The sequence below is a fragment of the Opisthorchis viverrini genome (genome assembly GCF_000715545.1).
Source record: "Opisthorchis viverrini unplaced genomic scaffold opera_v5_595, whole genome shotgun sequence".
In the NCBI taxonomy this organism is placed as follows: Eukaryota; Metazoa; Platyhelminthes; class Trematoda; order Opisthorchiida; family Opisthorchiidae; genus Opisthorchis; species Opisthorchis viverrini.
The window spans coordinates 132,510-149,014 of NW_008752254.1; the positions used below are offsets into that span (position 1 = coordinate 132,510).

The 16,505-nt window shown below is 46.4% G+C and overlaps 4 protein-coding genes across 4 annotated transcripts in view; 2 read left to right on the forward strand and 2 right to left on the reverse strand.

The window, feature by feature from the left end:
• Positions 1 to 5,713, forward strand: part of T265_11807 (hypothetical protein) — a gene marked incomplete at both ends in the record, with an annotated part of 32,943 nt that extends 27,230 nt beyond the window's left edge. Inside the window, 2 exons of the mRNA XM_009178573.1 lie at positions 5,146 to 5,242; positions 5,673 to 5,713. Coding sequence (XP_009176837.1) covers positions 5,146 to 5,242; positions 5,673 to 5,713 — 138 coding nt within the window. The remainder of the gene's footprint in view (positions 1 to 5,145; positions 5,243 to 5,672) is intronic.
• On the reverse strand, positions 827 to 1,448 carry T265_15547 (hypothetical protein; the record flags this gene model as incomplete). The annotated part of the gene is made up of 1 exon (XM_009178575.1): positions 827 to 1,448. The coding sequence occupies one exon, from the start codon at positions 1,439 to 1,441 to the stop codon at positions 827 to 829; it is 615 nt and encodes a 204-aa protein (XP_009176839.1).
• A 2,872-nt stretch (positions 5,714 to 8,585) lies between the features above and the next one.
• On the forward strand, positions 8,586 to 8,822 carry T265_11808 (hypothetical protein; the record flags this gene model as incomplete). Its single annotated transcript, XM_009178576.1, has 1 exon — positions 8,586 to 8,822. The coding sequence occupies one exon, from the start codon at positions 8,586 to 8,588 to the stop codon at positions 8,820 to 8,822; it is 237 nt and encodes a 78-aa protein (XP_009176840.1).
• A 4,972-nt stretch (positions 8,823 to 13,794) lies between these two features.
• The window catches only part of T265_11809 (hypothetical protein), a gene marked incomplete at both ends in the record, with an annotated part of 18,484 nt that continues 15,773 nt past the window's right edge, over positions 13,795 to 16,505 (reverse strand). The window contains one exon of the mRNA XM_009178577.1: positions 13,795 to 14,061. Coding sequence (XP_009176841.1) covers positions 13,795 to 14,061 — 267 coding nt within the window. The remainder of the gene's footprint in view (positions 14,062 to 16,505) is intronic.

Genomic DNA, 16,505 nt, shown 5'->3' on the forward strand with positions numbered 1-16,505 from the left:
AGAGGAAGTACCAGAAAAAACTGCACTAATCTCGCTCTGATCGCGACATGCCGAGCAAGTGCACTTGTCCACCACGTCGCCAATGCAAGCACCAGCTAGGACAAGATCTAGTTTAATGATTTTCCTCGATTTCATATCCAGAAGCGTATCCGCATTAGAAAACCGAGGGCCATGTAATCGAGAACTGGGTAAAATTTCGGCAAATACTGCTAGGCCAGGAGGATTATTTCGATTTTTGCTCGCCATGCGCGCAAAAGTAGTTAGTGGTAAGGAGAGACGGCGAAAATTGCTAACCTATCACTCCTGATAAATCCATCTGATGCTTCCCAAATCTGGACGAAATATGTGATGGATTGCTTCTCAGAGATGATCAAATCCAGTCCTTATGAACACCATAACTACTCACGAGAAGTTCGTCAAAACTGTCAAATAAAAGTTTTCGAAAGTTGACCATCAGGTTTTTTATGGTTGCACTTTTTCCTCCACAAAGTGCAAAACCAGTGTCGATGGCAGTAATTATGACGAGGCGATTCGATAAAAAGATTTTCGATGATCCATAACAGGAACTCTGATGCAAAAGAACAAAATTAACACCATGGCGAAGGTGGGGCATTATGTAAACAGTGTATGAAAGTGCGTATTCACAGTGCGTTCACCAAGTCATAACGCACACAACGCGAAACGGTTTGCTTCTGCAGAAAGGGAACAAAAGAAAACAAGGAAGTATGTACAATTGGTGAAGCGAAGAAAATTTTGAGATCCAAAAGACCAGTGGTAAATCGTGCGCGCAGTGGGAGGAGAGCAGCACTATGAAAGGAAAGTGGAATTAGAAACCCTTCTTTGAGGTTAGTGATGGCAGATAGTCTCGAACAGCTGAGAGCAAGGCGTAAAGACTACGCCGTTTCTTCTTTAAGTAGGCCGAGACCATGTCCTGACCGGAAGACAACAACGGCTCTTGCTCACGGTTTTGATAGTTGAATGGGACGGTTTGTGGTAGCACCCAGTCGTTTGCCGACAATGAGATTAGATACATGAATGGAACTGCCCACACGAGAAAAGTAAAGTAGGCGAGTGTCTCGGTGAACGTGTGGAAAGACGAATTGAACATTCGAAGGGCGGCAAAGTGGTGCAAAGCACAGGCAACTAGACTACCTATGAATGGCACAGAACCAAAGTGAAAGGCGGGAAAGTGTTTCAGCAATGACCAATAGAAAGCATGAGCAAACAGTCCCACAACAGTCGTCACCAGAGTTACTTGGTCAGTGAAAAACACAACCAGTTGCAGAAAGCATTCAGAAACAATCAAGTAGCGGATGACTTTACCCGTGGTCACCGTGTACTCCTCGACTAATTCCGTGACATACAAAAGGCCAGCTGCCAAACAGAACAGACCCGCGAAACCATACACCATGACAGTGACGTAGGACAGAAGCCAGAGCATTGCAAACTGAAAACAAAAAAGGCAGGTTTCCGTATGAACTATAAGCGGCTTTCCTAGTCAACAACTTCGAGCAATCATGGACAGCAACAAATGGGATGCAATACACCTTTGACTCAAAAGTTGCCGACAGACCGCTGATGATAGGAGGACGGGAAATTTCAACATAAACAAATCTACTCACCACTTAAAGGATACGGCAGGTTTGGTTACTTATAGGGTATATGGGCCAGTTGAGTTGGCATTGAAGTGCAGGAGTACTTTAACGGGCTTAATTTCACCCAAGGGTAGGATGCTGCAAAGGTGTGCGAATCGACTAAACGGAGAATGCCATTACAGTAGTATCGCAGCATGCTCCTCTCCAACCAAATCGATATCACCAGGATCTCGTACGAGTTGGCTGGAAATGTATACCTTTTAACAGAGGTCTCAATACATCCGTGTTATTTAGGAGTCAGTCGTTGATAAGTACTGTACGTTCATAAACCGAGCAACGATACTGGGAACCATGTTTTCCAAACTGTGATCTCTGCACAGTCGAGACATTTGCAATCCAATGACTTAACACCTACATCGTGTGTGCATTATCAAACAGACACCCGTTTATTCACACACCCAAAGAGCGATAACCTGTCTTTATTGGGTGACATCGCCCATTTTGACATCAGCCACCTGTCAAAACAACTTTGCGGAATTCGAGTTGTCCACACTGTATTTGCTCACAATGAAGGTACTTCAAAAGGGAGTGTAACTTGGGGCAAGCAAAGAAAATTCACATATTCTCTTAACCCATTGTTGAAGGATGTAACCGTCCAAGCCTTGGCTGTGCCACGAACAGCTGAGTGCAATAATCCGGTAACTTGGAATAAAAACCGTTGCAATAGCAAAAAAGTGGAGGTATTTAGGTGGAAAAATAAGACGAATCAGCTACAAATTTAGCAGAACAAAGGTCTGAACTACTGCGACAACGAGAGATCTCACCGGCACCATGTGAAAATTCGGCTTGAAGAGGAGAATGGCTATGAGTGTCATTCTGGTAATGAGCAAATTGATCCTTTTTTGTCTCAGTCGATTAATCACTGGCTTAAATTAAAAAGGATTTAAAATAGTTGTCGCACCTGAAAGATGTAATCTTTTGAAACTTGGACACAGCCTCTGCTACTGACGAACTTATCAACCAACACATCTTTTCTTTGAGTACGACGTCACAGACCAGTGAACTCTTATAGTATAGACTCAATGGAACAACTTCGCCTACTTCGAGAACAATTTCCCAGGAAATCCCTAAGATCACATCTGTCGCTAGTAGTTGTTGCCAACCCTGCCCTTCTATCGACGACTCGTGATTCTCCATTGTTAATGTTGCTCTGACTGACCTAGTCCCTTTCAGAAGCACCCTTTCCGACAGAAACAAAACTTATTCACATTCGACGCGAGGTAGATTATCGAAGTTACACACTGCGCATAGTACGAAATGGCGCTATGAGGCGGAGGCATTGAGATCACGAGACCCATCGAATCACATAGACAATTGGAATCGCGCGATGCCACCAGAAGAGAGAGTTCGATGAAGTTGACAAAGTGAGTTGGTGAGAATGGCTGTCATAAGCACCAAGTAAGTGAACAGGAATTACTTTGGAATACTCAGTAGCAAGCAATGCATTTATCCTAAACTTCCACAGGGGACTTGCACTTAAGATCCGTATTGCACGCATCACTAGGAGACCCAGCCAAATGAATTGCAGACGTCCTTTCCGGTGAATAAATTATTCGGTGGAGACTTCATTTGCATGAATACGCAGCAGTGAACCAAAAATGTTGCAACTGAATTAGAAAAATCTACTGATGGTTGTGAACTTAATGTTCTTGCATAAACAGGCCGAAAACTGTATTCCTTCTCGTATGAACATAGACGCGCGAGCTAGAGGACTCCGTATTTAGATTTCTGCTCTCACACTAATTCACTACAACAGTCAGCACTCCATAGGGCCCCTATTGTTCTGGGATACATGATTCTATTATACCAAAACGTGTTTAATGAATCTTTTCACAGATGATAAAACTCATTTTTCATTGGTACACTAAATCAATTCAGTTGCCTTCGCAATTGGTGACCATGTGCTTCCTGTCACCTTGAAGTGTCATATTTTCCATAATAATTCCCACCCCACTTAAGGATTTTCACTTGCTTGAACGAGGCCTGAAGCTCAGTTTAGGGACGAATCGTGCCACCACATTCAGGCCTGTATATTGCCTGTAAACATGTCTTCTGTCCCTGGTAAATTTTGTTCACATTCACCTAACAGCATATCACAATCTCCAAACTGGGTTCTCGTTTGAGGACATTTGCAGTCAAGCTATGAATGCTTCTAAAAATAAAAACGTCCGTACATCCCTGCATAAAAATTCAGCTATTCTGTGCCTATACCGATAAGTCGGTAAACGAGACTGCCAAGACCTCATTCAGGGCGGCGACCCGCACATATTTGTTCCGTGCATAAGTTTCAGCTCTACAACGGTTCCCAGCAATAATCATTTGGTGATGAGGATAGGTCAAAATTTTGTCCAAAAAGGACTCACTGAGCATTGTTAGTTCGTCCGTGTCTACCTGTCTGACCGTCTATTCACCCACCGACCTATCTATCAGTGTATCCATCCATTCATATGTGGATGACGATTAGAAAACAGCACTCTTTTCACAGAACAGTCGCTCGGCAAACTGATACACGACTACGACACTAATATCGATGGTTCCGGCACTCTTCAACTGAAGTCTTTGCTGCACAACCGAACATCTATTTTCCAACTGTCTTACTCCGAATTTATTAACGCCGGCCTATATATGCCATAATGGTTGTGAAAGGAAGAAATATGCACACCTCCCGTTGGTTGAATAGTTCAGGACGGACAAATCCATAAGAGTGAGTTGCATTTTTACAGCTGGCCTTCTAACAATAAGGTTCGCTTTCACTTGTGATTTCACACCCGTCCAATAAAAAGTACCGGACAGGTGTTCGACACACTAGTTAGCTTGGACTTGGTATGTAAGCGACTATGCAATGGCACCAGAAAAGTTGCTTGAGCGTGTTCCGATGTACCCCTATAGGAACTGAGCGGAAGAGAAAATATATCGTGAATCACTAAAGAAGTCGAGATAGACGTATAAAACGTCACCAAAATAAATAACAGCCTAAATTTCTGCCTAGATTGTAATACGTTCACGGACAGCGACTTACCATTGTTCTGAGTAAACGTTGAGACGTAATAAATGGCGCGTACGTTCACAACGGGTTAAGACCCGTTTACACAAAAGCTAAAGGGAAAAAGCTACAGTTGTAGATGCTGCCAAGAACCAACGGGTTGTGACCCCAAGAGTTTAACAAAAACCCACGTTCGAAATCAAATACGTTTCTCTTGGGAGAGCATTACGGTCTAGTTATTCAGTTTTGTGCCGTGGACATTTGGTTCCCGTCATTGACTAACTGTGAAGCCGGAAACTAGAGGAGAGAAACTTTTGTGCTAGAAGCGATGACCCAATCAACTAATTCCTGTTGGATTGTTCCAGTTGCACAAGATCCCTAGGTAACAAACTTCCAGTGAGTAGGCGTCCCAAGTCTCCAGACGATGACTACAAGGAAAACCATGAAAACCGGTCACCATCTTTGTCGCCTTACTTCGGACATTTATTCAAAGCTTCCCATTTCCAGAAAGACCTGAAGCAACGACTTGGCTGGTCTGATGTGTTCCATATGATAGCCAGAAGTCTCACTGCCGTCAGATGTGGCCTGTTGATCGGATTCAGGGGTGTGCCCCTAAAATTCGTCAATGCGGTGTTCACATGCCTATGGATTCGTAAGCGTGTTTGGAGAAATCTCCGAAAGCTTTTCTACAAGCAGTGGCGTGAAACGAGCATACGTACTCTCTTCATTTTTGTTTACTTTCGTTAGTATTGAAGTGCTGAGGCGAGCACCGTAAGTTCTCCAAAACCCCGGTGTCCACGTCTCTCTAAGCGAGAAGTTGGTCGACCTGGGATATGCAGACATTTTTCTCGCTTTTGAAAAGGACTCAGAGAGGTAAGCTTCCCTAGAAAAGCTAACCAGCCTCCCCACATGTGCTCCGCGCGCACAAAAATGTAGTCACACTTCAGGACGTACAGTCTTTGAACATGCTTTAACGAATTCAAGGAAGTAATGATTATAAAATAATAATCGTTTAGCTGTTTTACCCTTTGCAGGCATAGATGCCATGTCAACTGGAGAAAAGCACGACGGCTGAGATAATGTTAGGCAACCCAAGCCTAGACAGGAGTAGTCGAGATGCCGCGGTTGGACTTGAACCACGGACTTTATGATCGGTAGGTTCGCACCTCAACCACTGAACTGTCTCAACCATACCTAGCATCCACATGGTTATTTCAAACATGTAAGAAGGAGAAGCTGGTCCGTGTGGAATGTTATCCCGGAGATTTGTATCTGTATTCCGGACTTTCCGATTGATAAGATTGATGATGTACCACATGGTTGTTGTCCAGGTTACTACCTGGGCTTCTGTAAATACGGCGTGCAATGAATCTGCGGACTCGTAGATCTATGACTGTCCAGATTAAGTCCTGAATACTAATTATCGAACACTGACTTGAAAGCTGCACATCGAATGAATCATGTGGGTGACGAGCAATATTTTCTTCCTTTCGTGGAGCCTCCGGGTTTGTGTAGTTCCAAGCACAGTAGCCTCAGTTCTTTGTTGGATAAAGCCATGTTTTAGTCGGAGATATTCTATCAGAGGTCTATTAGTTATTGGAATTTAGTCCCTGCACATATCAATTCTATGTATATGGACGTAGATCGGCAGATCTGACATGTCCGCTGGATTATAGTATAATGCCCTCCATCATGTGATTCCGTGTTTTTAAGCTATTCGAGGAAAATTCTTGAACCTCGAGTAAAATTACACTATTTTTCGACTTTGGATTAGGCCCAGAGGCACAGAATGTTATAAAAACAGTCCATGATACCCTCACCGGATACCTTACCGTTCCAACGTACTTCGATCATTCTACTTAGGCACCAATGGTCAAAACCTTCAAGTCTTCGAACACAGACAGTTCGGAGAAAACGAGTAATAATACGGTGCCGCATATTTGGAGATTTGGGAACCATGCAGGCACCATCGGCGAAATTTATACGGGGTCTTTCGCATATCTCGCCCGTCCTAAGCCCAGTGCGCAACGACAGGCGAAGCCAAATAGATATAACGGAATGTGCTCCCCCAGCGCCTAGTGATCGCATACTGGATATCAACGGCCATTAGAGAGAGGCTTCTACGTGTGGCACAGCCACGCCAAACCCTTCTATGCATTGGGTCTTTGATAGGACCACGGCTTTGCCGAAGTTCTGGTGTCATTCATTTTTGTTGAAAACACAGCTCTACTCGACGCATAACTTGAGGCCAAGTAAGAGTGAGCATCAGCGCAGACGGTAGAATGGTGGATCCGAAATGCCGAAAAAATGAGAGAAGAAAAAACTCTGTTCAAAAGTTGTCCCATTTGGTTCATTCAACAGGTCCTCAAAAACCGCTTGTCAGTGAAACCACCGACTACCAACGATATATGGCAAAAACGTCTCGACAGTTGGTCAGAATACTTCAACTGGCTGGTCACACCCTAAAAGTTGTGAAGGTTAGAGAACCAGTTACCTGTTCCACTTACCTATTCTCCAAACCCTATAGATGCCCCGGTAATGGTCATTTCGTGGCTTGGAGGTGGAGCATGGAGGCGCTAAATAATCAACTCACTCGTATTGGTATCCGACGTCTCTCCAGATTGGGACCCCGCAACGAACAACTGACAGCTGTGACTGTCAGGCAGCCAATAGCTATCTTGTATCAAGGCTGCAGTTTTCACTGAGTAGCCCTCTCACCCGCTGCAGTTTTCACTGAGTAGCTCTCTCACCCCCTAACACACCAGACAAATAGAGCAAATTGACTTCAACTTTCGTCTTCGACGCGTGACTGTCACTCTTCATTCCCCCTTTCCTCGATGAACGGAACTGCAAAGCCTAGAACCACTGTACTTCGGTACACAATTGATAGTTGGAAACTAAGCAATCTGGCTGTAACCATCTCTCGTGTTTGTGAAGTGACGACAGGCGCAGTTACGTTTCCCGATATATGTTTTGAGCTGAGCATTGAACTAAGGTGGTCCTTCGGAGTGCGACATAGGGACATGAAAGCATGAACAGTGAGAGCACTAGGTGGTGGCCTCCTGCACACACATATATAGGTCATGTGGCGTTCGGTCATGTACACATCAGCTCCGGCTATGCAGCTGTTCATAAGTCAGTCGATAAAAGAAGCACTAAAATCTCCTAGAATGGATAAGTGTCCCCAATTGGCGAAATATTCCGGTCGTTGTGGTGAAGGAACTTAATATCCCTGTATTCTCATATCCGCAGTGGGACAATGTCGCTCTGCGCCAAGCGCTGTCACACACTTCGTCAGCGTCGGATGTGCATATGAGCTGGCGCGTTTCTCTATTTATGGTTGTCCAATCAAGTTGCAACGCCCTTCAGGTTTACTTTAGAGTCAGTCAAGTCTCTTTTAATCCCATCAAATATATCGAACTTGGGAATGTTACATGCTCCAGCTTGTAACGTTTGCACACGGTGTCCCGGATGTTCCCAAACACAACCGTACTCTTATCACAGGTCGTCGACACAGCATCCTTGAGTCTTTCAGATTTCTCGGAGGTTGTCCGCTAAGTCAACGGTGTCAGTCATAGCTGTGAACAGTTCTCTAAGAACGAACGAGTTTAGCCCCATTCTCTGGAGAAATGTCCCAAATAATCCTAATATCCTAGCCTCATTTTGCGTTTGAACATGCCTAGCGCCTCTTCTGAGGAAGGAAACACGACTCTCAGGAACCTGGGTTACGTTGGGGTAATCTCGTCGGTGTCCAGGATGATAAGCGGCGTTGACGCATCAGGTCGCGTGTTCCTACCCCGAGTAGCAACATGCCGCTGAAACTACGTCAAAGTCCATTTACGTCGTAGTCTAATCTCACTAGTCTACTAGACGAGGATTCCCGCGTAATCAAAATTATTACGTACCTTTCCCGTGCTATCCAGTTAGGTGTCCATAAATGAGATTGTATGGGCCAGCTAGAAGCTAAAGCAGTGTTGGCTTCAGAATCTGCCGCAGTAGAGTTGGAAGTTGGAACAACAGTTGACACCAGGGATAAGTGGATTGCCGTATTTGCGTCCAGTGGTTACGTAATGGGCACCATCAGAAAATACATGAATGACTCATTCAGACAAGATTCCTCACCCCCGGCTGGGGTGCTGGCGAAACAAGTGTACTCCAGTGGCGAGTTGAATTACACTAACTAAACAGTTGAAAACCACCAGACAGGCTAGTTCGGATTTTCGGCTCCAAAACCGTGCTCAGATTTGCAGTGGTTTCAGCTGCTGCAGCGTCGTTCACCAAGAATAACGATAACAATGGAATGAGAACCATGCGCTGCAGGAGATGGTCAAATCTGTGCATCGACGAATAAACCTGTTTGTCCAGTACGGCAGGACGTGAGAGCTACAAAGTGAAGGTGATGACTTTGATCGAAGGCAGCTATTGAAAGAAAGAAAGAAAGCGTTCAGCTGTAGCACCCTTTCGGTGCCTAGCTGCCATGCCACCCGAAGAAGGCAGCTATTGGCTACGTGACGAAGCCATGTCAATGTCACCAATTATTGATTTGTTGCATTCGGCGGTCACCATACAGAGAGACGCAACTGAGTTGACTGGCAAGCAGTCTTCGAGCGGAGGAAAATTACGGCCTAACCGGTATACGTCCCCTCCAAACCCACGCAATATTTCGCAGGCACCGATGGTCAAACGCGAAGCCCCCTAAGATCTTTCGAACGCAGCGACCACATCGTCCAGCTTTCAGTACTTAGCTGCCACGCCACCCGAAGGGGGCAGGAGGGCTGGGATACTGCCAAGTTTCTCAAGCCTGGAGAGGGGAAGTGGAGGTGAGGATCGGGTTCGAACCACGAACTTTCCGGCCAGTAAATTCGCGCTCTAACCACTTGGGCCATCTCGCCATATCTCTGGTCCATGAAGTGGTATAAATCGGATTGTGGTATTACACACTACCCTTGACAGCCAAGCTGAAATCACATCAGCGCCACAAACACCGGAAGATGGAAAACGCTGCCATGGCCTTCCCAATTCGGGAAGTTGGTTCATCCTTCCGCCGGGATCAACGTTGATAAACGAACCAATCTAACAAATCGATCAATTCACCTACAAGCGTGAAGTTTGGGTCTGATCTCACCCAATCTTGCAGCAGTACTTCAAAGTTGAAGAGCACACTGAACTATGCAGCAGAACTATTTAGGTCATTTCAAATAGTTTGAATTTTTGAACGGTTTAATCCAGAAATACTGCCAGGTTGCCCAAGCCTAGACAGGGGAAGTCGAGAGGCAGAGGTCGGGTTCGAACCACGGACCTTCCGGTCAGTAAATTCGCGCTCTAACTACTGAACCATCTCGGAGTAAAACCGTCGGAAAGTGGTACAGTCCCAGTAATAGTCGAAGGGGGCGAGATGGGCAAAGTGGTTAGAGTGTGAATTTACTGACCGGAATGTCCGTGGTTCGAACCCGACCTCTGCCTCTCGACTTCCCCTGTCTAGGCTTGGGCAACCTGGCAGTGTCTCAGCCCTCGTGCCTCCTTCGTGTGGCATGGCAGCTAGGCACCGAAAGGGTGCTACAGGTGAGTGATTATTATGAGTAATAGTCGAATATGTGATCGACGCAACCCAGGCCACGGCAAAACCCCCTTTGATTCTTGCGAATCTGACTCCCCCAATGGTGTACCAACTGCGTAGAATAATACGAGAGAGAACCACTAGAAAGATGCCCCGGTGGACTTCGCACAACGCCCTTGCACTTTCTTTGAATACAGGGACCACCATCGGAGCACTCTATGCTGCCAGTATTCTTCCATTCCAGAATATTTGGAGTGAGGCCGTTGGGATAGCCACGTGTGACGCACCAGCTTCTTTGAAGAGTGCATGATATAAACTACCTATACCAGATGCTCTGTTGCTCTAAAGTAATGAGACTGCCTGCTAGACTTTCGTTGTCGTTGACGTTCCACTAGGGTTCATTTGGTCCCTCAACAGGTCAAGCTGATGGAGGCCAGCTGAAATATTCTTCAATGTTCGGTCCATCGTTAAGCATGATGGTACATGAAGTACTACCCTCACCAAGTGATCGACGCAACCCAGGCCACGGCAAAACCCCCTTTGATTCTTGCGAATCTGACTCCCCCAATGGTGTACCAACTGCGTAGAATAATACGAGAGAAAACCTTGGAAGCGATGGCCACTAGAAAGATGCCCCGGTGGACTTCGCACAACGCCCTTGCACTTTCTTTGAATACAGGGACCACCATCGGAGCACTCTATGCTGCCAGTATTCTTCCATTCCAGAATATTTGGAGTGAGGCCGTTGGGATAGCCACGTGTGACGCACCAGCTTCTTTGAAGAGCGCATGATATAAACTACCTATACCAGGTACTCTGTTGCTCTAAAGTAATGAGACTGCCTGCTAGACTTTCGTTGTCGTTGACGTTCCACTAGGGTTCATTTGGTCCCTCAACAGGTCAAGCTGATGGGGGCCAGCTGAAATATTCTTCAATGTTCAGTCCATCGTTAAGCATGATGGTACATGAAGTACTACCTTTTTCGGAAAGATGGGTGGGGCCACCACCCAACACCAGCCCTCACCAAGACCCGCCCTCCCCAGACCATTTGATCCGAGTAGCTTGTACAAGGTTCACGTATTTTGGGTTAGCCTTCGGCAATTCTAGGGCTCTTGTGACTTACCAGTGATCTCTGTCAATCCCCGGGCTATTTACTACTCAACGTTTAAGGGAGTTGAGTGCGTCATCGTAGTTGCTTTTTGTTGGTATAGTTTCTCTGGCTTAGTACAAAGTTGATTATAGTGACGAGATTCAATGTTCATTGGAGAGTGCGATCGACTTCGGGCAGACAGTATCTAGGGCTGTGAGCATGGCTTTCTTCGCCTTTCTCCAATCGTCATCCAAATCAGCTTTGTTCCCGTCGAGTTCTGGGAGCTCTTCGGCCAACTAAACCCAATACTAGTAAGCTACAAATAAGCTTTATAAAAGGTGAGTTGAAATATTTTGCAATAACCGACATTTGTTAGAGGTGAAGAAAAAACATAGTGCTCGCACAATGCCGTCATTGCAGTCAAGTGGCATACTCTAAACCGCCATGAGGAGACTGGATCTTACTATGGTGTGACGGTTTCTAACCGTCCCGGACTTACTGACTTATACCGGGGGTGTCCGTTCGACACTCGGTCCCCCATACGAAGTTTATGAATGGTTTGGGATCTGATCAACACAGTCGCCTGGTCCCTCAGGTTGGAGGTTAGAACAGACGTAGCGACTGGTTCTGTAAGAACGTTAATGCGCTTGCACTTCCCGTCAAACACCGCTGCCTTGTGATCAGGCTTTTGAGCCAAAGACCTCAGCTGAGGACCCTAATCATGCTTCTAGTTAGGTGTGAGCGCCCTAGCAGTATACCGGATCACGTATATCCATGAATCGCTGACTCACAAATAAACTAATGTCATTTCGGCCGTCACAATGTGCCAGCAGCTGGGTCGCCTTATTTGCTGTATAGAGCAGTGCGGCTGGGCGGAAACAGGCTACTGCTGACGAACATCTTTCTTTTACATACTTTCCATTCCACTTCTCCACTCTACTAATAACTCACCCGTTGTACAACCGTCAGTTACTACAAATGGCTCCATTCGGCCATCGGTTTTGAAACCAACGTCTGCGTGTAATCCGGCGCTGACATCAGGCAGCGCGAAATCGATCCTCATGCCTAAACGACCAGTCTACCTGGTTTCTTTTAATACCTGCACTCTGAAGCAAGCAGGACAACAAGCCGCTTTTACTCTCACACTGTACTCCCTTGGAATCGATGCGTGCTGTGTATTAGAAACAAGGATTCAAAATGCAAACAGTGGTTGAGCTAACCGCCCCATCACTCTCCAATGGCTTCCGGCTACGCACTTCTGGTGATCCAGAGGCTGCTATGGCAGAATGTGGAGGGGTTGGCGTCGTCTTGAGTCACCGGGCGGAAAGATCGTTGACTGACTGGATACCCGTTGATAATCACCTGGTGGTTCGTCTGGCAACGTCTGCGAAGCAGTCTCACAAGTGGAAAGTTGATCGATGTCTGTTTGTTATGCCTGCTTACGCCCCAACTGACTATCGTTGTACAACAGTTACTACAAATGGCTCCATTCGGCCTTCATCGGTTTTGAAACCAACGTCTGCGTGTAATCCGGCGCTGACATCAGGCAGCGCGAAATCGATCCTCATGCCTAAACGACCAGTCTATCTGGTTTCTTTTAATACCTGCACTCTGAAGCAAGCAGGAAAACAAGCCGCTTTTACTCTCACACTGTACTCCCTTGGCATCGATGCGTGCTGTGTATCATAAACAAGGATTCAAAATGCAAACAGTGGTTGAGCTAACCGCCCCATCACTCTCCAATCGCTTCCGGCTACGCACTTCTGGTGATCCAGAGGCTGCTATGGCAGAATGTGGAGGGGTTGGCGTCGTCCTGAGTCACCGGGCGGAAGGATCGTTGACTGACTGGATACCCGTTGATAATCACCTGGTTGTTCGAAGCTAGAGGCTCAGGTATCGTTGTAGTTCTCGGAAATCCTAATGCATAAATGAGCAGGTTTAACATACTTGGGAAACAATTAAGCGGTCATGTGTTGGATTCCATACGCATGGACAATGGTGAATGACTGCTTCAGTTGTGTGCAGAACACAGTTCTTATGCAGTACTAAATCCCGAAATGACCGAAGTCCATCAGCTTTTTTAGCAGATTCAAACTATGGATTCGATTGAAGCCCATGAGAAAAAGTTTGGGCATGACATAAGGTAGCGGATTACCTAAACTACCTAGACGTAGAACGTTACGGAGCAATCAAAGTCACCAGTCAATTTCAGCCTTTCCCCAGTAGCATTGCAGGTTCAGTGGTCAGTGGCTTCAAATTCGACTTGCCAATTCGTTTCCACGGTCGTCCACTGAACGGCATGATGTCGGAGCACGCACCAAACTGCAATGAACCGAGGTGCTGTTCCCACTCACCATTACCAGCAAGCAGAGTCAACTTTGAATGCCATCGTCCCAATTTGGATCGCGATTTGTGAGCTGTACGGTGGTGGGAAGGTGGTTGTGACGACTGAGACTGACAAAATCTCCTTCGTGGTCACGAGGACCGCACATGGAACACTTATGACACCTCACCCGGCAATAATGACCGAAATGCTACTCATTGCAAGGCCATAAACTCGTGGATCTGCTCTTTTTTCGATCGGGCTTTTTCCCACACTTGGGGTGTTGGAATTGATTGCATAGACAGAGCTGTTGGAGGTGGTAGGTGACTGAACCATCGTAGCCGTGTCGTACTTCAGGTCAATCAGGCGTTGACATACGGCAGTGAGGCTCTGCAACATTATATCAATATCTCGTTCAATTCTGTGAGACAACCGACCTCTGACTTCTGCATCCTGGGGTGATTGGAGTGCGGACACACAAACTATATTCTTGAACTGTCATCGGTCTAGGTGTGAAAAAGCTAGCAAACGCTGGTAGGCCTTATCGTATTCTTGGTCAGCATGGGACAGATGTGGTGGACGCTGAGCAGCGATATTTGATCACCAAATATCTGCCACATTGAGTAGACCTCAACTTGAGTTAGCGGGGTAGCTTGTATACCATGCTCCTGCGTGCCGAGTTTTCACAGCTACAGTAGACTTTCCGTCAGCTCTGCACATATCTCCGCACCACTTGAACTAGGAGTCAAGTGTGCCCTCTTTGAGGCCGCGGGTACATCGCATGAAAAAACTGAAGTCCTACTGACCGGCTGATTTCTGGGCATTCAGTCTCTGAGTCAGTGATTAAATGATCTGCAGTTGCGCCTTTTCAAATCAGCTCCGCTAAAATAATTAGCGGAGCTGATTAAATCAACTGGACATATTGGGACCATTTCTCCGAATCTGATAACGGTAGAGCCTCGCAGCTCAGTTATCGGTCTGGTCCTCCCAACCTGGTGTTCTCAGCAAAAGTACCTTCCACGGAAAGCAAGATGCACTGACTGCCCAAAATCGGGCCAAAAACATGCTCGGAGTGTACTATTTAAAGTATATGCGGAGACAACATTAGGACGTTCAGACGCACGCTGGACACAAAACTGTCAAAAGGCATTCATTGGCTACCGAATGGTGATTTGCTGTTTGGTCAACATTTTTGGCCAATTATTACTCGACTTAGCACGACCTGCCGGTGGCCCTAACTCCTGAATAACCACGTTCCAGTTGAAATTACTGACCGTAGCAGTGCTCGATTGCAGGCGTTTTGGCGGCCTTATTTAGGGCTCTACCTAATGGGTTTTACACATCAGTATGCTTCAGAACAGACCGAGTTCGCGGTCACAAACGTCCTCTGCGACAGGAATAGCCTCCCGCCATTTAATAGCTTGAGGATGAACTGCTGACCTGGTATATGCGCTTTTACACTTTTTCGTCACATCTACCAGCCGGAATATTTTACTTTAACGGATCAAGTCATATAGTGGAGGTGACTGTGTGGAAATCCTTGAAAAAACCGGCTGGTTTATCCCTCTCACCCGACCATCTACCATATATAGTGCTTTGAATTCGGGGCTGGAAGGTCCTCAGGTCTGCCATTTTCGGTAACCATTGCCCTCTCCCTGACCCACCGGACTTCAAGCGGGTTGCGCTCTGCCTTCGTTGAACAGCTGGCTTCGCGAATGCACCTCGAGATGGCCTCTCCGTGCGAAGAATTTTCTTGTTCCAAACAGCTGTGCACAACGATATCACTTCTAAACACCACAGAATTCTTCGATCCTTTCAGTTACAGAGACACCCGAAACCTGCAACTTAATGTCGTCTCGACAAGCAAATAGTTTTCTCATGAATCGATAGTGATTCTTTCCAGCCCTAAATTTTGTTTTCCTCACAGCCACTAGCCAGCATCCTGAGTGGAAGAAAAACAGTGAAGCATATCTGGATTGTTTGAGCGAATCTTGAACAATGATGGGCTAAGGGATGGCTACTATCGTACTCGGTTCTGACTCCCCAAACTCCCGGAAATTCATGCAAAAATGTTTTTCTGCTCAATTGCTGTCCTGAACCGGTGAATAATTGTTCACACTTTTGGTTTCTTCAGCAGTTCCAACTTCAAGCACATGTCGAAGCAAAGAACTTCGTTTCATAGATGGAGCGGTATTTGACAGTTCTGTACGGTAAAATGGTTCCCTAGGCAGTGTACTTCGTGCCCGGTCCAGGCCCTTCTCGTTCGCAGAGTTTTGCGGACCCTTCGACCACAGCCCGCACCAATGGAGAAAAGCAAGACAAATACCTACTTCACTTATGGATGGAGAAACATTCGAGCGTGACCTCTCGGTGACCCTAGGCAGTTCGTGCCCGGTCCGGGCCCTTCTCGTTCGCAGAGTTTTGCGGACCCTTCGACCACGGCCCGAACCAATGGAGAAAAGCAAAGCAAATACCTACTTCACTTATGGATGGAGAAACATTCGAGCGTGACCTCTCGGTGATTCGTCACCCCTTTCTGTCTACAACGGATACCTTGTTCCTGATATCTGGCCCCCAAAATCGCGCGCTTTAATTCGGAGCCGGCCAGAAACTCATGATGCGCTGATCTGTTGCCTACCCATAGTGAATGCAACGAAAATGGCCGACTTTTAGTCGGTATCCACAATGTACCCTCAATTTTGTTTGGCATATATTACAAGCACCTTCCTTACATTTCCGCCCCATTCACACCCCTCTTGTCCACTGAAAACGAACCGCAATTTACCGCCTGCACTAGTTGCGGCCCATGTGGTTTCAGAGAAATTCGTTCCCCTATTACCGGTTAAAACATCGGATCCTTCTAGTTTTCCCGAGCGCCTCCGTCCTAAAGGTGTTCA